Raw genomic sequence first — 20,789 nt, forward strand, 5'->3', positions numbered from 1 at the left:
TGTGTGTGTGTGTGTGTGTGTGTGTGTGTGTGTGTGTTACCTCCCAACGCGTGCTCTGTCATGCTCAGACACAGAGACTCGAGGCGGTTGTTGATGTCTGGTTCCGTCACTGGCAGCTGAAGATCTAAATGACAATTACAACAAAGTTAAAACAAGCACAATTGAACATGGCATGATACTCTGATGCTCTGTTGTAGAATCTCATCAGAGCACGGCAGAGTATCGAATTATTTTTGTCATATCATGAAGGAGAATTTGTTAGCCAGATTGGCACCAGTGATCCAACTGATATGGCCATATATAGAGATCTCAGTCATTGTCCCTTTTATAGGCATTTATGCTGACTAATTTGTTAGGGCCGGATCTGAGTGGAATAGTAAGAGAGTGGCGACACGCTTTGATCTCGCCGCAGAGCGGGTGCCTATGGGCTATAGTTCCAAACATTGGAGCTATCCCATTGAGATAGAATGAGCACTTCCGCATTCCATTGTTACAATGGGAGTCAACACTAGTGTCGCCACTCTCATACTATTCCACTCGGGGCCGGATGCCATTATGACACATTGAGGTTAGACAACACAATCCATATTTGTCCGTAGCTGCATTGGGACTGGGAAATCCTTATATGGTTATGGCTGATCGTGGTGACATGACCTTGATGATGTGGTTCGTCCGCCTGCCCATCCTCCCTTAAGGCAAATTTAATATCTAGGAAGATGTGTGGAAATATTGGGCCTTAAATGTACTGTATTATGTATTTAGACCATTTGTAAAGGAAATGTACATATGAAATGAAATGGAAAAGCAAAAATACATCTAAAATATTTTTTTCCAGTGTCGTCAGGGGCACGAGCCAGCCACCTATTAATAATCTGGCCAATATGCCCATAAAAATTACAAGATGTATCGGCTCGCGCCGTTTCTCGACTTGAAAAGAGAAAGAATGCACACGCACACACGCACGCAGTCTGCTAAATGATTGGGTAATAATGGCGTTTCAAAGAAACTATACATCGTGCAAGTACATTAACGGTGTGGAAAACAGCTCACGTTATAGCCAGAATACTGAGCAAGTGTGGAATTATTTGGAGCATGCATCTGCTGTGAGACCCTCCCCAACACTGACTCCAAACTCCACGGGTGTCCTCCTCTAATCTGGTAAACAGATGTTCTAGACAGGAATTTGTACATAAAAATGTTTCTTTTTAGTTTTTAATAACATTAATGATAATTTTGCTGATAGTTGCCAAACAGTTTTTTTTATTATTTTTTTGTTATCAAAGCATGACCTAAATAGGCTTGTTAACAATATGATGCAGTGATGCTAGCGTGTGTTCGTTCTCTAAACAAGTGACAAACCGTCTCTTCAGCTAGAGTGTCTGCTTTCTCTAACCCCTTTTAATTTCTGAATGGACAAGAAAGCACTCAGTGTGCTCCGGAGTGTGCTCCGATGTCCTCGTAGGAATTTACGAACACACAGTTCATGAAACATGCATTAATTCACCAAAGAAAGTTAGTGAATAAATATATATATATATGATAATTGCTATGATAAAATTATAAAAATATAATCCTGGAGGGGAAATTTAAAACATCACACTCAAGGTTGTGCTGTTGTTCTGAATGTCAACAGGGCTGTGATTTTCTTGGACCAATCCTGAGTCTAAATTTAACTCAGAGTGTATGTATCTGGTGCCATTTGCATACTCATAAATTAACACTCAGGATTTTGTGTAGTGTAGTACAGAACAGCTCTCCTCTTGTATGACACTGCATAATTCTCACAAGGGTCACAAGTGGAAAACTATTGTGTTATACCGTATAATGTATTGGCACCTACTGGATGCCACTACTAACAACTTTTGCATTACTATGATTGCCTTTTTGTATTGCATCGGATTGATGCCAACAGATTTATTTCGTTGTACACCTGTGTTCAATGACAAAATAAAATCCATCCATCCATCCATCCATCCATCCATCCATCCATCCATCCATCCATCCATCCATCCATCCATCCATCCATCCATCCATCCATCCATCCATCCATCCATCCATCCATCCATCCATCCATCCATCCATCCATCCATCCATCCATCCATCCATCCATCCATCCATCCATCCATCCATCCATCCATCCATCCATCCATCCATCCATCCATTGGGTGTATAGCCAGGCTATATTGTGTAGATTGTATGGACATTGCAAAGTTCAGGTCCCAGTTTGAAACCAGTGAAGAACTAATGAAACACATAGAACACTGTACACAACTGGGATGGAAAGTAACATATGACGGTTCCATGACACAGAGAATGTGTAATGGATGTACGCCCTGATGGTTACACCCAAATCTCAGCCAATAAATGAAAGTTGAACACAAAAGGAGCAACAGGAGAGAGATGTGAAAGAGAGAGGATGGAGGAACGTGTAACATGGCTAGGTCTGTAATGATGTACTTAATAATAATAAATAATAATGGATTTTATTTATAACACACTTTGTATTCGTCAGAATCTCAAAGTGCTACAGCAAATGAATAAAAGCAGAAGAAACAACACACCATTAAAAACATCTAATAGAACAGGAACATTTAAAACATAAGGGCAAGGCTATAAAAATGCTTTGGTAAAAAGGAAAGTTTCTAGTCCTCTCTTAAAAGTGTCGACCGACTGTGGGGCTCTCAGGTGGGCGGGGAGAGCGCCCCACAGTTCGGGGGCGACCGAGCAGAAGGCCCGGTCACCCATGGTGCGTAGGTTAGTCTTTATGTGTGTACCCCTGGTGTACTGTATGTACAGTAATAGAAGGGTGTCAAATACACAGTGGATTTTCTATAATTAGTGGAAAAAGTATTTCAAAGCCACACTAGAGTAAAACCCTGGTAAATATGAAAGTCTACTATAACGAAATACGTTTTTTTGTAGACAAAATCAACTGTAGACTTAGTCTTTGTATGATACTATTAGTTGACGAAAATTTGCTGTCAAACTCAAAATCAACAATGGTAGCAACAAATATTGACTATATATGCTGGTAGTGCTACTGTGATACAGCTTAGTCCTACTTGACACACTATTTTCTTTGCAAAGGAAACCCATTTTGAATGCCAATGTGGAAATGTATTAAAAGTTAAAAGAAACAAGTGGAAAGTAGACGTACATAAACATACTGTACTCAACTTAAGTACAGTATGTACAGTATTTTTAACTAGTTTGACACAATTCTTCTAATAAAAATGTCTGTATTAAAATGTCTGTAAAGCGACTTTGGGTACCCAGAAAAGCGCTATATAAATCGTATGTATTATTATTATTATTATTATCCTCAAAAAGTACTTTAGTAAAGGAACAAAGCACTTTACTAAATATTACTTAAACACCTCTGACAGCGACACAAGTGTACAAACCCTTCTCAATCAGGTATTTATTTTCTTCTTATTTTTTCCACAATAGAATCAGGATAATGCTTCCATATTTTTTGCCAAAGGAGTTGGCAGGAGACAAAAGAAGTGAATCCAGATCAGTCACAACTCACAATGGCTCAACAATACTATAGCCTCTGTAATCACATTACATTCACTGGCAATTACCATAGCTGCAGCAGTATTAGGAGAAGCCATTGTATTGATGACACCACTACAGTACCACAGCAATAGTTATTGTGGCCATTAACTAGGGTGGTGTGGGGTTTGGGCAGGCAGGGGGCACGCGTTTCTATCCATTAACTAGGGTGGTGTGGGGTTTGGGCAGGCAGGGGGCACACGTTTCTATCCATTAACTAGGGTGGTGTGGGGTTTGGGCAGGCAGGGGGCACACGTTTCTATCCATTAACTAGGGTGGTGTGGGGTTTGGGCAGGCAGGGGGCACACGTTTCTATCCATTAACTAGGGTGGTGTGGGGTTTGGACAGGCAGGGGGCACACGTTTCTATCCATTAACTAGGGTGGTGTGGGGTTTGGGCAGGCAGGGGGCACACGTTTCTATCCATTAACTAGGGTGGTGTGGGGTTTGGGCAGGCAGGGGGCACACGTTTCTATCCATTAACTAGGGTGGTGTGGGGTTTGGGCAGGCAGGGGGCACACGTTTCTATCCATTAACTAGGGTGGTGTGGGGTTTGGGCAGGCAGGGGGCACACGTTTCTATCCATTAACTAGGGTGGTGTGGGGTTTGGACAGGCAGGGGGCACACGTTTCTATCCATTAACTAGGGTGGTGTGGGGTTTGGGCAGGCAGGGGGCACACGTTTCTATCCATTAACTAGGGTGGTGTGGGGTTTGGGCAGGCAGGGGGCACACGTTTCTATCCATTAACTAGGGTGGTGTGGGGTTTGGGCAGGCAGGGGGCACACGTTTCTCTATCCCACAGGACCACGCACAGCGTTGGTTTATTCAGTTCACAAGAAATATGCGCACGCACGCACACAGACACTCCACCACTCCTCTGGGTCCAGTTGTTTCCTTGGACTCAGATGTGGTCGTGAGGTTTCATACATGGGGGAGGAGAGTACTAGAGGATGGAAGGGATGAAGGGTCTACAGCACCCCCCTTCCTTGTTGTCAACTCAACACAGACTGGATTAGGCTACAGGTCTACAGCACCCCCTTCCTTGTTGTCAACTCAACACAGACTGGATTAGGCTACAGGTCTACAGCACCCCCTTCCTTGTTGTCAACTCAACACAGACTGGATTAGGCTACAGGTCTACAACACCCCCTTCCTTGTTGTCAACTCAACACAGACTGGATTAGGCTACAGGTCTACAGCACCCCCCTTCCTTGTTGTCAACTCAACACAGACTGGATTAGGCTACAGGTCTACAGCACCCCCTTCCTTGTTGTCAACTCAACACAGACTGGATTAGGCTACAGGTCTACAGCACCCCCTTCCTTGTTGTCAACTCAACACAGACTGGATTAGGCTACAGGTCTACAGCACCCCCCTTCCTTGTTGTCAACTCAACACAGACTGGATTAGGCTACAGGTCTACAGCACCCCCATTCCTTGTTGTCAACTCAACACAGACTGGATTAGGCTACAGGTCTACAGCACCCCCCTTCCTTGTTGTCAACTCAACACAGACTGGATTAGGCTACAGGTCTACAGCACCCCCTTCCTTGTTGTCAACTCAACACAGACTGGATTAGGCTACAGGTCTACAGCACCCCCCTTCCTTGTTGTCAACTCAACACAGACTGGATTAGGCTACAGGTCTACAGCACCCCCTTCTTTGTTGTCAACTCAACACAGACTGGATTAGGCTACAGGTCTACAGCACCCCCCTTCCTTGTTGTCAACTCAACACCGACTGGATTAGGCTACAGGTCTACAGCACCCCCCTTCCTTGTTGTCAACTCAACACAGACTGGATTAGGCTACAGGTCTACAGCACCCCCCTTCCTTGTTGTCAACTCAACACAGACTGGTCCAAGCCAGGCCAGGCCGGGCGGTGCAAATCCCCTTGCAGCCAGAGTGAAGAGCTGAGTTAGGCCTGGCCTCTGCAGCCCTTCACTGAGCTATTTATAGGTTCCAAATCCCTGTTCCCACTTCAGCTCCTCACGCCTACCCCAGCAACACACGCACACACTACAACAACGTCGGAATAAATACAATTCAAATGAGCATGCTTCTCTAGCTTAATCAATCCCATCATCTGTCCATTGGCAGAAAGAGAGAGAGAGAGAGAGAGAGAGAGAGAGAGAGAGAGAGATTGAGAGAAAAATACTGTGAGGCACCACAAAACGTAGGAGAGAGCAAGGAGGAAAGGTGTGCCAGTGTGAAAAGACCTTCGCCCCAGCTCACTCTTGACCGGGCGGCCGTCATGAAGTTCTGTAGCTGAGCTGTTTTCGTCCTCCCTCGAGAGTGGAGGATTATATTATTGATATAATAGATATAAAAAGTACACAGTAATTTAACATTGGGGGTGTAACCATATGGACCGCTCGCTTGTTGCATTTTGTGGTCTCGAGCACACTCTGTGAGCTTGTAGATTGTCTATTAGGCTACTGGGAAAGTGTGTGGGTCACAGTGCATGTGTTCACGATAACGCACGTAACGTTGTGGCTGCTAATTCCCCCGTTCGGGTGGACCTAATTCTATGGGGTGGACTGGGACTTGAAAAACCCTGTTAACACTCCCATCGCCCAGGACAAAGTTCTTTGTCCTTTCTATTAGTAACGCCCGACGCTCAGGACGAAGTATTGTCCTAAAGACGAAGTTTATTGATACGAGAACAGATCGCATGGCTGTATAGCCCAGGCGCGCCTGCTGGGCTCTCCTCGGTGACGCGCAAGAGTGAGGCGTCATCAAAAAACTCCCTCCCCTATTTAGCTGATGAAAACGAAAATCTTAAAACGTTCATAAATCGCGATCTAAATCATCCCGTCTTTTTCTGAAAAGACGGGATGAGTTAGACAGCGCTCCGCGGTCCAGTCGCTAGTCTTGAATTGATAGATTTATTCTTGTCTCCCGTTGTTGTCGATCGACTCTATAGTGCTGTGGCTATTGTTAGCTGCTACACAACATCATGAACTTCCGGCCGGTCCGTCCGGAAAAGGCGTCCGTGTTTATAAATCGACTGGGCGCATGAATGTAATGGATTAAATAGTTCCGGGCAATTAAAGTGTTAACCCCGGCTATTTGTCTTTTTTGAATGGATAAAAATAGCAAATATTTTCCTTAAAAGGTATATTCAGTGATTTCACTTAATTCAAATATCACTTATTTTTTTGTTTTGTTGTGATAATCCTCCCTACTATAGAGTATAGACTGTGCTGACCACATATAAGTTCCTCCCTGTCCCCAGTTAACCCCTGTGGGTCGAAAAACCTTAGGTTTCGTTTTTGGCTAGGTGGCCCAGCCTTCCTCCAATCAGGATAGAGAGGGGCCTTCTGCCAATCATGATCGAGCAGGGGCAGGCCTTGGTGTGTGTGCTGTTGGCCTGTCGCATGTCCCCCCACTGTAGTGCGTGCATGTGCACATCTTGTTACCGGGGCGGACCAGGGTTTTTCCAAATCACCGAATGCTCCTTTAACGGTTAATTAGCAGGCAAGGCCTGGTTAATAAAATGTCTCCATTTGGCCAGCCCTAGCTCCATCAACACCTATCTCTTCCATTCTCTACTCCCCTCTCTCCTGTGGTGAGAAGAGGAGAGGTTAGGTGTGTGTCACAGAGCAGACAGAGGAGCTCTGCGGGTATGAGTCCGACCGACTAGCGGCTAGACTAGAAAATAATTTAGTTTTCATTTAAGACTGAGGGTCCTTTTTTTCTGTGATGCACCGCCACGCAACCCGCAAATGATAGTTTTCCCCAGCGTTTCCTCAATGTAAGAATTGAACAAACCAACATCCCAGTAAAGTATAAATGTATGTATACTGTAGTAGTGTGATCATCACAGTGAAAGTGGAATGAATTAGTGCTGTACATTGACAACACCATATAATGTTTTTTTTTTACATAGACAACGTACCAACTTTAATGGAAATATAAATGTGACAGAGATAGCCATGGTTGGAAAATGTTCTATAAAAAGTGCAGGTGTTATAGTGTGTGTGTGTGTGTGTGTGTGTGTGTGTGTGTGTGTGTGTGTGCACGTGCGCGCGCGCGCGTGCGTGCGTGCGTGCGTGCGTGCGTGTGTGGCTGTGCGGTGTCTTACCGGCTTGCTGGAACATAACCATGGTGTGTGGTGTGGTGTGTACAGGTAGGGAGCGTGTCCTCTGTACAGAGCTGTGCGTCCGGCTGGGCATGCTGTTACTGCCGCCCGGGTTGGCAAACCACAGGCCCTGATAGGAAAAACAAACACCAAAACATGCCGTAGGTTACTACGTTAACTTATTGTATATTGTCAACATTGGGCATATAGTTTACATAAACTTTGACCATTTCCCCCAAAATGTCATTCTTGTTTGTTTGTTTTGTTGGATCCATACTCAAATGTTAAGAGAATGTACGTGAAAACTTCTGTGAACATTCGCTGTAACTCAACTGCATCATTAAAAATGTGTGTGTGTGTGTGTGTGTGTGTGTGTGTGTGTGTGTGTGTGTGTGTGTGTGTGTGTGTGTGTGTGTGTGTGTGTGTGTGTGTGTGTGTGTGTGTGTGTGTGTGTTTGTGTGTGTGTGTGTGTGTGTGTGTGTGTGTGTGTGACCCAAATGTGGCTTTGCTGCCGTCTATCTGAAACTTTGCAAACAAACCACTCTGCATATGCATGCATGTGGTCGTGCATGAGACAGACCTACGTCCCATAGCCTGGAGGGATGCGGCACTCTGAATGGTTCAGAAACTAAGATCCTGCCGTCTGAGGCTGAAACTTCAACATAAAATGCCCCAAAAAGCCATTTCACTTCACCTTTAAGTTGCCTGTATTTAGAGTAAAAACCGAAACTTCAGCATAAAAAGCATATACGTTACTTTTAAAGGGGTGAATTACCTACACCAAGCAATTTTTGTTTTGTATTTTCCCACACTATAAAACATGACATTTAAAAATACATGTGGAGATCTACTCAATTAGACTACTAATTATTATACTGCACACCTATGTACACAAACTAATTTAGGCGAATTAAACTGTTATTGTCCTTTAAACTGCAGCAGATATAACTTACACCCCAGATAAAGTGACCTCTCGTGATAGTTAAATGATTTCTACAAGACAGACACAGCAACTAGGTTTAGCCTAATCACTGGTAAGCATTTAATCGCAAAAGGACACAGCAAATAGGTCCAAGGGACCATTTGACTTGTTACGGGACAACGTAGGTTTAAACTGCAACTAAGCTAATGACAGAGCAACATCCACGCTGAGTTTTCTTGTGAATGGAACAGGCGACACAAATCATGTTTGACACACACAGCAGGATTACTCAACAGCCATGCTACAGTAAGTACAACGACGGGCCACAGACTCAAATGAACTTCCTTAGACCCCAAGGGTTTAAAGATTGGATTCTTGCAACTATCATGTGAGCTCAAACACTAGAAGCGATTTAGTGATGAAAGCATACTCTAAATGCCTGGAATTTAAATTTCCTCCCCTAAAAAAAAAATAAGGAAAAATAAATAGTTACAAGTTCAGTGCGGAAACTGTCGTTCAGTAGCCCTGCAGTAAATAACATGATGAAGCTACTGCAACCCAAATGTACAGCAGAAAAATACATACAGCTCAGACTGAATAATAGTATATAAACTATAAGTGGGCCATGCAATCATGGAAAGCAGGAAATGACCGTGGAACACCGTACTGCTAGCAACAACTGCTGTTGTTTTGCTACATTGTCTGCAGCTCAGCTCATTCGTTCTCGCATAAATCAAGAGAGCACATGAAACACAATGACTGCAGCGTTGAAACCTCAAGTTATTCAACATTTTACCTTTCTCTCTCTATCTCTCTCTCTTTCTCTTTCCTTTTTTCCTTCCCATCTACCTTCTCTCTCCATCCGCCCATACCCTGTCTATAGTTTACTTTACACCTAATGACTGGCTCGGAAGCTCACTGAGCAAATTCCTCGCTGTAACCTGCATATTATATATTATAACCATAACCCTTTCTCCCTTCCCCCCCTCTCTCTCTCTCTCTCTCTCTCCCCCTCTTGTGGCCCTCCGGCAGAGAGGGCCAGGGAAAAACAGGAAATGCCTGTCCACTGTTCTCACTGCCTCTGACTCTCTCACTCTCGCGCGCGCGCGCACATACACACACACACACACACACACACACACACACACACACACACACACACACACACACACACACACACACACACACACACACACACACACACACACACACACACACACACACACACACACACACACACACACACACACACACACACACACACACACACACACACACACACACACTTTCTCTTGCCCTCTCTCTGCTGCCCCTCCTTCTACAGCACCGCAGCGCACTACCTCTCCCAAACTATGACTCACACATTTCCCTCTCATTCTACACACATCCACACATACTACAATCTAACAGGGAAGTCTACTATGGAGGGATGGGAGGAGGAACATACTTGTAGGTATTTCCTTCCATTGTAAAGAGACGGAAATAGAGGGAAAGAGAAACAGTGACACAGAAATAACGTGAGACAGAAGGTCACTTTTAAACTCTCCAGAGCTAAATCACGACAATCAGGATTTTGCAGCAGAGAGAAGGTGTGACAAAGACAAGACTGGTTCCGGGGTTGAGACGATGGCGGTTGTGTTGGGTCTGCCATACAGTGTAGTTGTGTTGGGTCTGCCATACAGTGGAGTTCCGCGCTTCCAGAGCTTGACGGTCCGCTCGTCGAGCTCTGACGCGGGGCCTCTGGAATGCGGGGTGACCTGCCCGCGAGTTCCATCTACCTCGCCTCATCTGCCAAACACCACTGTTCCCCCTTCCTCGCCCACATTCTTCCACCGTGGGATAAATGCCTATTTTGGGAAGAATACATGCTGCAGGAAGAATTCCCTTATCTGGGATCCCCACCGTAAACATCCTGGAGTGTAAACCTACTATGTGACTCAAACAACAGGGTCAATGTGTGAATTGAAACCAGGTTATGAAGGTACACTAGCCCCTAAAATGTTCAATGTTTAAAATGGTTCTTCTTTTGTAAAACCAAAAATTATAGATACCAAAACAAAAGTACCTTTTGGGGGCTTTATATGAATGAAGCTATATACTTTATGTTGACATTCAACAACATACTGTATTCCTGTAATAATTAGCTATACTTTTCCTATACTTGAAAATGTACTGAAATGTCAGAACACCTTGTACATGGCAGTCAGTCAAGTTTCAGTTCTTCCAGTTTACGACTCTCACATAGAGTAGTAGGAAGTCAAGTGGGGCTAATAACACACACAGTATATCACCTAAATGTGTACCAGCAGGTACAGTCAAGTCAAGTCAAACCCAATTTGAATGTGGAACTTCATATACACAGAAAAACTCAATGTGCTACTCAATGTAAAGAATCCAGCACAGTGATAGTTATTGCGACCATATTGTCAATCACAGCGACTACTGGCCAATCACAGCGGGGCATTCCTAGAACTGTGGTGGGATCCATAATAACGTGTCAGTGACTCCGTCGTCATGCCACCATATATGGTCATCAGTCCGTCACGCCTCATGACACGCTCCATATATGGAGGTCTCCATATATGATCCATATGAAGATCACGACACTGACCTCATCAAACCCTGGGTAGCCATACATGGAGAAGACTGGATCATCACCTAGGTCTGCATATATGGAGCCGGCCAGTATCTGACCTCAAACCCTTAGATCTCCATATATGGAGCTGACCTGTTCTGACATTCCATATGTTGATCCTACCCCACCCGTCCTTCCTCTTCGATGTCTCCCTTTTGACTGATACCTGTCCATTCAAACTATAGACGGGCCTGCCCCAAAGTTATTAGTGCAGCCGCTCACGGCAGCCGGCGAAAACTAGAGTTCTCATTTTCTCAACAGGCCCGGCCCTACCTAGGCCCTCATCAAACCCTGTACACTCAAGACACTGTCCCCGCTGCCACCCTTAGATCTCCATATATGGAGCTGACCTGTTCTGACATTCCATATATTGATCTGACCTCATCAAACCCTGTACACTCAAGACACGCTCTATATATGACCAGACTTCAGCAAACCCTGTACACTCAGGACACTGCCCTTGCTGCCACCCTTAGATCTCCATATATGGAGCTGACCTGTTCTGACATTCCATATGTTGATCTGACCTCATCAAACCCTGTACACTCAAGACGCTCCATATATGGCCAGTAGAGAATTAATTCCATACAGTATGTTGATCTGACCCCCCATGCCAAAGCGCCAGCGGTCGCCCAGCAGTCTGCCGTCACTCAGGCGGATGCATGCAAACAACCTCGCTCACCCTCAAGGCGTCTTACTGGTAATATAATAGGCTACTTCCAAATACGATGTTACATCAGGTATAATTTTTTATATATATTTTTTCTGTGTCGACTGGGCTACTGATTATGCTCAGATCACTCTCTCTTTCATTGATCCTTTTGTGTCCTCTTGTACCCTTGTTGAGTGTGTGTGTGTGTGTGTGTGTGTGGCGCGGGGGTGGCGGGCAAACTCCTTCTCTTAAAGTGGACGCTGATGGTGGCACTGGAAACTGGGATGTATAACAGCTAGCAGCACAGAAAGAATTAAGTATCTTGGCTGTTTCTCCCTGCTGGATCAATAAAATGCAATCTCTTCTAATTGTTCTCATTCTGACAGCATTTTCTCATGGTAGACTATTTTTCTAATTAGAAAAGATTTCTAATTAGAAAGCATTTAACTCGCATTATATCGCTTTTGAACAGTTGGAAAAGAAAATAAAAAAGCGATGGGGAGGCTGAGTTAACGGTGGGTGGGCGGCTAGGGAGGGAGTGATGATGTTGTGGATATAAGGTCCCATTCACTACCCGATAAATAATCGTTCAAACTTCAAAGATCCAATCGGAAGTCTGAATCCTCCCGAGTTGATCAGGGCGCTCCGATCATTTTGATATTTATCTGGATCGTGATCACTAGACTGTATGGATGCATGATTATGCAAGGGAGGGGGGGGGGGGGGGGCTGATCGAACACACACACACACACACACACTTGGACTACGCTATGTCCATATAGAATCTTCCCCGCCAATCAAGGATGTTTTAAAACTTTTATATAACGTGCCTGGCCCTGCATGGTCCCTGCAGGCTATTCGATCCATGCATGCTTCATCTATTCTTATATTCATTGATGAAACATAAGTTACACAATGTTTTACAGCTGCAATCAATCAATCAAACGTTATGCTCCAATCGAGTCCCGAGTCCCGACGTAGGCTACATGCGCCCCGAATAAAATATACGTTCAACTCAAGCCTGGATTGCTTTTCGTCGCACGTTGGTGTCGCGCAGATAACATTATACAATATCACAGTGGATGAGATGCGTTGAATTAGTTCTGACACAATGGACCGTGGTAAGAAGCACAAATCAGGCAACAGTAAGCTATAGGGCGGCTATATATTTTAGGCTATTATGTATTAATGTGTTTGGCTTATAGTTGAATGTCCCTTAAAATAGAAAGTCAGGAAATTACTTTAATATTTAGGCTACAATCTAGTCTTACCAGCGCTATAGTTTAATAGTTGATTAAATTCAGAGGAGCCGATGGACAAAAACCTGTCCCCGGACAGCCTCTGCACAGCATAAAGGACTTGTTGACAATTGCCAACCAGGCAGTCCGTGTATAATATTTTTGTATAGCCTTACTTACTCAGTTATATGGATTAGAGGGTAGCACGGGTCCACCCGGAACCGAATACCCGAGAGCCGAACCGAGAACCGAGCCGTTTCGGGCCCAAAGTATTGATTTGTCCCTCGGGAAGGGTCATTCCAAATTGCCGCGGGTTACCCGAAAGGACCCGTGAGGATATGAGCTTTAAATATATATATATCAAACCCTTCAACTTTAAAAATAGGTTTAAAAAATAGGCATGCGTGCGTTGTAATTATTACATTCTAAAATCCATATTGGCGGTTGAACAGACTTAAATGCCGTCTCTCTCAGTCTCTCTCGCTCTCTCTCACTCACTCACTCACTCTCTCTCTTTCTCTCTCTCTCTCTCTCTCTCTCTCTCTCTCTCTCTCTCTCTCTCTCACCCCAATCCCACACACACACACACACACACACACACATACACACACACACACACACACACACACACACACACACACACACACACACACACACACACACACACACACACACACACACACACACACACACACACACACACACACACACACACACACACACACACACACACACACACACACACACACACACACAGTCACACCGCCAGCTTTATTATTCCAATCATGGCGGCCCCCTTGAGCGAGCGAGGTGAAACGCAAAGCAAACTACAAATCAAAGCGAGCAGTGTGGGACAGTTTTGTTGTGATTGTCGACAGCTCTGGTAAGAATGTCGGCGCTATATGCACTAATATTATTATGCAACCCTCTGCTCTGCTGCCTCGGAGAGGCTTGGGTGACGTCGTTCATAGACGAGCAGTCTCATGTCATGGTGAAAATAAGCATAATACAGCAGAGGGCACACTATGAGTACAAATCTATTTAGGATCGGATCAGCCCTGTTTTGGTCGGACCGGGTCCAAACCGTCCAACCCTTCTCGGCTCCGTTTCGAACCGGATCTAATCCTTCTCGGGTAATTTTTTCTGGGTGGGCGCAGCAAATTAGAATTTTTCTCGGATCCGTTCGGTTCAGTTCCGAATAACACCGGTCCCGTTTCGGACCGGGTCCAATTTTAGTGTTACCCTCTAATATGGATGCCATAAAATTGCTATTGAAGTCAGTAATATGCATGAGACGAATACCAAACGACTCGCCCCTTTACCAACTCGCCGCCGCGAAATGTTTTAATGTAGTTAACAGTTAATTTAGTATTTCCCTCCCTCTCTGAAATCTGAAATTATCTTTTATACAGATTTATTTGATTGTATAGTAGTCGATCTCTATACTCTGTAAAATTAAGAAAGAATAACATGACACAGAGACGGTGACTGCTTAAGTTAATTTAGGACCTACATGTTTTGTAATGGCATCATCATGCTATTATGCCCGTGGATATATAGAGGGAACTTAACAATGATAAATTAATATGATAATACCGTTTATATAATCATGGAAAAATCATGGATGGAAAATGGGCGACCGTACCTGTTACCCATGGACCACGCTCAATCCACCATATTTCTCAGCTCCCTCAACAAAATACCTTATGCAGTTTCTACATGCCTAAGAATCCAAATACTTGGTGGGATTCCAGCAGTTGTTGTTTTTGTCGACTAAAACTATGACAAAAAATGTTCGCCGACTACCTTTTTTCACTGACGTAAACTAAATGGAAACTAAATGAAAACTAAGCTATGATGACTAAACTAAGACTAAATATATTGACAATTTCGTCAACAAATAAAAACTAGACTAAAATGTTAGGGAGGGACTAGTGGACAAGAGATCCAGTATAAGTCGTTTTACACTTGGATGCATGCTGAAAATAGCCGATCTACAAGCTCACAACACGTTGACAGATCGCTATTTTCAGCAAGTGTAAAATCAGTCATTACGACGGCATCAAGCCCCGCCAAAATACATTTTAGTCGACTAAATCAACTGTAGATTTAGTCGACTAAAATCTTGTAATATTTAGTCGACTAAAACTAGACTAACACTAAAACATTCCAGGTGACTAAAATGTGACTAAAAGTAAATGAAAAACTATTCAAGAGACTATGACTAAAACTGTCAAAAACAACACTCAGCACTTCAGCACATCTACGAAAAAGAAGAAGAAAAGAAAGAAGAACAACAAGGGGAAGTAAGGGAAGTATTTTATGCCATCCGCTCATCTACTGTACCACTCCCTTTCCTTTCCTGTCAGACTCACCTGTCTACCTTGTTTCAGGCCGGTGGGCGTGCTGCTGGAGCTCCGTGGTGTGGGACCCAGAAGGCCCCCGGTGCCCAGCAGGCCCAGCCTGGCCCCCGGCAGGCTCCTGGAAGGCATCTGGAACTGACGAAGGCTCCTTCTGGTGGACACGCTTCCCCCCACACAGCCAGCGGTGGGGAGAGAGTTGGACTGGCCGAAACCTCGGCTGGAGTAGAGGGGAGGCCCACAGAGAGTTATGCGGGGCTTTCATTTGATAGCATGTGTACAGTACAGTTCAATGAGTTGTTGTACTGTTTGTTGTACTGTACTTTGAAGTTACTTGTCAATGTCATACATATGCTTCATGTTCAAGTGTTTAAGTATGTTCCAAGGAGATTCATAAATGAAGCATTGCACCAATGGCGTTGTGCAGAAATGATAGGAAAGGCCAGAGAAATTAGGGTGATTGTATGCATGTGTGTGTGTGTGTGTGTGTGTGTGTGCGTGCGTGCGTGCGTGTGTGCGTGCGTGCGTGCGTGCGTGCGTGCGTGCGTGCGTGCGTGCGTGCGTGCGTGTGTGCGCGTGTGCGTACCTCCTCTGCGCTCGGTACCCTGCCATGTCGAGAAGGGTTTTCCTAGGAATGGACCGGAACAGCCTTTGGACCTGCTGTTTCCACGACAATAACCTCTTCTTCTGTGTCTCAGTGAAGGACTGGTGTGTGGACGGATTGTAGGGTTCAAAGAAGAAGAAGAAGTCGTAGAAGAACAGGTGGGTATCAGTATAAATTATTTAGCACAAAGCATGTGTGTGTGTGTGTGTGTGTGTGTGTGTGTGTGTGTGTGTGTGTGTGTGTGTGTGTGTGTGTGTGTGTGTGTGTGTGTGTGTGTGTGTGTGTGTGTGTATATACAGTATATTTTTGTCTTCCAGTAGAAGAAAATATTATAACCAATAACAATCTACATGTAATGGTACTGTGGTGAGGGTGTTTACCTCGTGGATAAGGCACTTATCAATGAGTTGCAAGTATGAGCTGATGTTCTCCTCGTCCGGTCTGGACACCAACAGTTGGGTGCAAACTAGGGGAAGGGGGGTCGGGGGTGAAAATAAGTAGGGATTTGACATCACAAAAGATATGACTATATGCTCAACACAACAACATGTGCTGATCAACTGAATGTAGCTCAAACATTAAGAACACGGATGAATGAATCATAAGATTTATATTTTAGGAGTAGGGTTTGAAGAAAGTCCATAAGGCCTTTGAAAATATTCTACAAAATGGCAAAATTTCTTACTACGACAACAACAACAAAACTGAATGTCAACTGATCATGAATACAGTTCAATCCACCAACTAAGGATGCTGGATCCAGGCTGTTGACGAGCTTACCTTTACCCATGACACGTGTGAACTGGCCAGGGAGGTCTCCCTCTGCGATGAGGCTGGTTCCGGGCTCGCCTTCGCCTCCTCCACCACCTCCCCCTCCAGTTAGCTGGGAGCCAGGCGCGACGCTCTTGCCCTCAGAGCCCAGCAGGGAGCGCTGTGGGGAGGACTCCTCTCCACCATTGAAAGCCTTGATGGGGGTCAGGATCATCTGATGGAGCTCCTGTAGTGGTGCACGCAGGTTCCCACCTTCCAGCACGTCCTAGTGGTAGTAAGAGTAGACAGGAAGTGAGTAAAACAATAGAATTGTCATGTCAACCTTTATGTGGGGAAAGCAACATTCTGGGTTAGAAACACTTTCCAATATCACTCCATTTTACTAGAAATTTGCTTCGGATATTGAATACTGAGGCACTCCGCCTTCAGGTGAAAAAATAATTAATTTATTTCTGAGCAAGGCAACAGAGATGACCACTGCGTTTTGACTCTTTGTCTTCAAAAAGCGGTTCTCAGTCAGCTGCTGTCCCATCTCCATCAAAACGATATCCTAGAAAATATACAATCTGGTTTTAGGGCTGGCCACAGTCAGGAATCAACCCTTCAAACTTGTTTTCCTTGACCTCAGTGCGGTGTTGGATACAATAGATCACACCACCCTTAAAAGCCGCCTCCAGCAGGGAGTTGGTATCGCCAACACTGCTCGGTCCTGGTTTCATTCCTACTTTAACAATAGAACATTCACGCCGGTGAACATAGCCGCAGCCAGCTCCTCTCACCAAGCAAATCTCACCTGCGGGGTCCCCCAGTGTTCGATCCTGGGGCCCATACTATTTTCTCTATATATGCTCCCCCTCAGGCGATTTCATACAGTACCATGGCATCTCGTACCACAGTTGACACACAACTGTATCTCCCACTGAAGGCCAATGACCGAACTGGGTTAGACCACCTTAGAGACATCAAGGAGTGGATGGCTCAGAACATGCTCTAGTCTAGCTAAATGATAGCAAGAGTGAGATTGTCCTCTGGAAGTCCAACCACAGTCTTCCCTACATGGGAACCTTTGCCCCCTTGGTCAAACCCCACGTCAAAAACTTTTCGATTCAGAGCTCAAATTCGACAGCCAAGTGACATTAGTGGTCCAGTCCTTCTTCTATCAATTGCGCACCATCGCAAACATAACGCCCTTCCTGTCCTCCAGTGTCCTGTTGAGAGTTGTCCTGCTAATCTTTTCTATTCTAACTACTACTGTAACGTCCTCTATGATGGACTCCTAGGTTCACTTGTTGTTTTGTTTAGTGCTGTTTTGTGGGTTGTGTGTGTGTTTAGTTTCTACTCCCTCCTGTTGTGACTGACAGGCAGTGTGACTGAGTTTCTTTTCTCTTCCTCCAGACTGCGCCCCGGGCCAGTGTAATAACTGGATGGGGGGGAGCACTACAAATACAGAACCTATGAACCTATGGACAGGGTCTGACAATCAGGGTGATTAGTCACACTTAAGTACAGGCTGTGGGTGGCATTCCAATCATTCCAAACAATATTGTACACTTCACACCTCATCAGAGGATGCCTTAACATCTATGGAAAAAAGGATGTCAACCTCAAACACATTGCAACAGACACTCTTTCAACTTGTTTTGTTTCATAGATATGTTAGTAACAACCTATCAAAAGTCCTAAGAAATCCCAGTGGTGGAACATATTGAAAAATGCTAAAATAGGTGATGTACCATTAACAACCTATATAAGGCAAATTTCTCAAAAACACTCTGATTGTGACGTGACAAATTAGGGGTTTTTCATGCTTCTGAATCCATTGCAAGCATTTGTTTTGCACAAAAAAACAATGGTTGTTAATGGTACATCACCTATTTTAGCATTTTCCAATATGTTCCTCCACTGGGATTTCTTAGGACTTTTGATATGTTGTTACTAACATATTTATGAAACAAAAAAAGTTGAAAGAGTTTCTGTTGCAATTTGTTTGAGGTAGTGGAGATATAATACACACCATAAGTAACCAAAACACCAAGTAAACAATTAACTGGGGGAAAAGATTCATTCATTACAGTATTCCTATACTGAACACTATGGGTCCTATTTTCGTGTCTTAAGTACCATTACTTAACTTTATTCAACAGCCCATAACTAAATAACAGATGTTACACAATTTATTTTTCAGGTGAAAGAAAAGATGATGGTTTTGTTTACATGCGGGACACATCACGGGTCCCGTGGGTCGACAAAATAAGGTAAAAACACTGGAAAAACACTGGCGGTTCTGGAAAATTAATAACTGATAAATAGATTAACACATTACAGCCCAGCCCTCTAGGCGAGATCGTGGTGCTAGTGCCAGAGAAATCCGCCAAATAAGCCGAGAAGAAGGGTCACTTCCGCCCGAGCCGGAAGTGATGTAGTCTGGATCTGTAGGCCTAGGGAACGGACGGGCCATCGCCCCCAGAGCAGCAGCAAGATTAGTGCGGCTTGGATTAATGTTTTAATAGGTTATAAACATGGCATTTTATGCCATTCTGAGCATAAATACCACTAATAACCCTGTGCGCTTGCACGTGTACCGCAGATTATCATGTAGGCTGTTTCTACAATGAGAGGCCTATGGATGCTAGCCGCAGAAGCTAACGGAGGCTAAAAAAAAGGTTAAACTAGAAAAAGTGCCCCTCGGGGCACAGGTCTCCACCAGGATAATAGCATTTGTATGTGTTTGGACAAAATGTGTAGGAGTAATATATGATTAATATGAAATGTAACAGAACTGTGTTGATCACATGACTATGGAGATAGTGTATACCGAATTGCGTGATGTATGGATAAAATGTGTTCGAGAAATGTACAGAAATGTGTTTTGCCAAAATCTGCCTCATGGTGGCGCTATAACCTGCAGTTGTGAATAATTTGGGGCAGAGGTTCGTTGTTGGCATCCAGGGAGTGTGTGTGCACAGTTTGGCATAGACCGGGCCAATGGTGGTGGGGATTAGCTGTACGCAGACGGACGGACACACACACACGGACGGACGAACACACACACGCGGACGGAGTGCAAAACATAATCTCCCCATGCCTTCGTCTGGTGGAGACAATAATAATATTTTTAAATAATTTTTGTGTATCTCGTGGATGGCTCAGATGGAATTAATAACTTTCTACGAGATATCTCGAGGATAGCATGGAATGGGTTAAAATGTAGATTGCAGTCAGTGCACTGCTGCATTCACAGCTATACTGCAAACCCTATACTCTCTCTCTGTCGCTGAACGCCACACAACCTACACATACAATACTGAAAACCTCATACTCTCTCTGAACGTCACACAACCTACACATACAATACTGCAAACCTCATACAGCAAAACTCTCTCTCTCTGAATGTTACACAACCTACACATACAATACTGCAAACCTCATACTCTCTCTGTCTCTGAACGTCACACAACCTACACATACAATACTGCTCAAACTGGCCATCAGGAGAACATCCCCTAGCTTCCCTCTGACCAATAGCATCGATTCGGCCACCAGCAATGATATATATATATATATATATAGGTTGAACTGATTATGGACAACATCAGCTTGCTTATGATATAGTAGCAGTGAAATGTGGTTTTGTGGTTTAAGAAAGTTCTTTAACTTTGAGGCAGTTTTCCCCTACATGATTTAAAGCCATTTGTTTTTTAAGTCATTAGACTTCTGCTCCAAAGTGATAACACAAATATTACATTTTACAACTACCTTTCACAGTGAAAGTAATATTATTTCAGATGAAAATGAACATACTGCATTTAACATATGTGCACAATATTCAAGTGCACATATGTTCTTTGTTTTGTTTTGTTATTCATTTCATTCCAACCATGAAACAACAAATTCCAAGAAAGTACAATGTCTGAATCCTGACATGCTGTCCCTGGGCCATTAGCAGAGAGATATGAGGTATAAAG

At 44.1% G+C, this 20,789-nt stretch overlaps 1 protein-coding gene across 2 annotated transcripts in view; it reads right to left on the minus strand.

Moving 5' to 3' along the window:
* samd4a (sterile alpha motif domain containing 4A) overlaps window positions 1–20,789 on the minus strand; it is a 77,621-nt gene that overhangs the window by 2,980 nt on the left and 53,852 nt on the right. For both annotated transcript variants that reach the window (XM_079497681.1, XM_079497680.1), the window contains 6 exons: window positions 16,834–17,089; window positions 16,434–16,519; window positions 16,036–16,154; window positions 15,465–15,669; window positions 7,646–7,772; window positions 41–124 (listed from right to left, as the gene is read on the minus strand). In XM_079497681.1, coding sequence (XP_079353807.1) covers window positions 41–124; window positions 7,646–7,772; window positions 15,465–15,669; window positions 16,036–16,154; window positions 16,434–16,519; window positions 16,834–17,089 — 877 coding nt within the window. The remainder of the gene's footprint in view (window positions 1–40; window positions 125–7,645; window positions 7,773–15,464; window positions 15,670–16,035; window positions 16,155–16,433; window positions 16,520–16,833; window positions 17,090–20,789) is intronic.

Source organism: Electrona antarctica, assembly GCF_951216825.1.
Source record: "Electrona antarctica genome assembly, chromosome: 3".
NCBI classification, from domain to species: Eukaryota; Metazoa; Chordata; class Actinopteri; order Myctophiformes; family Myctophidae; genus Electrona; species Electrona antarctica.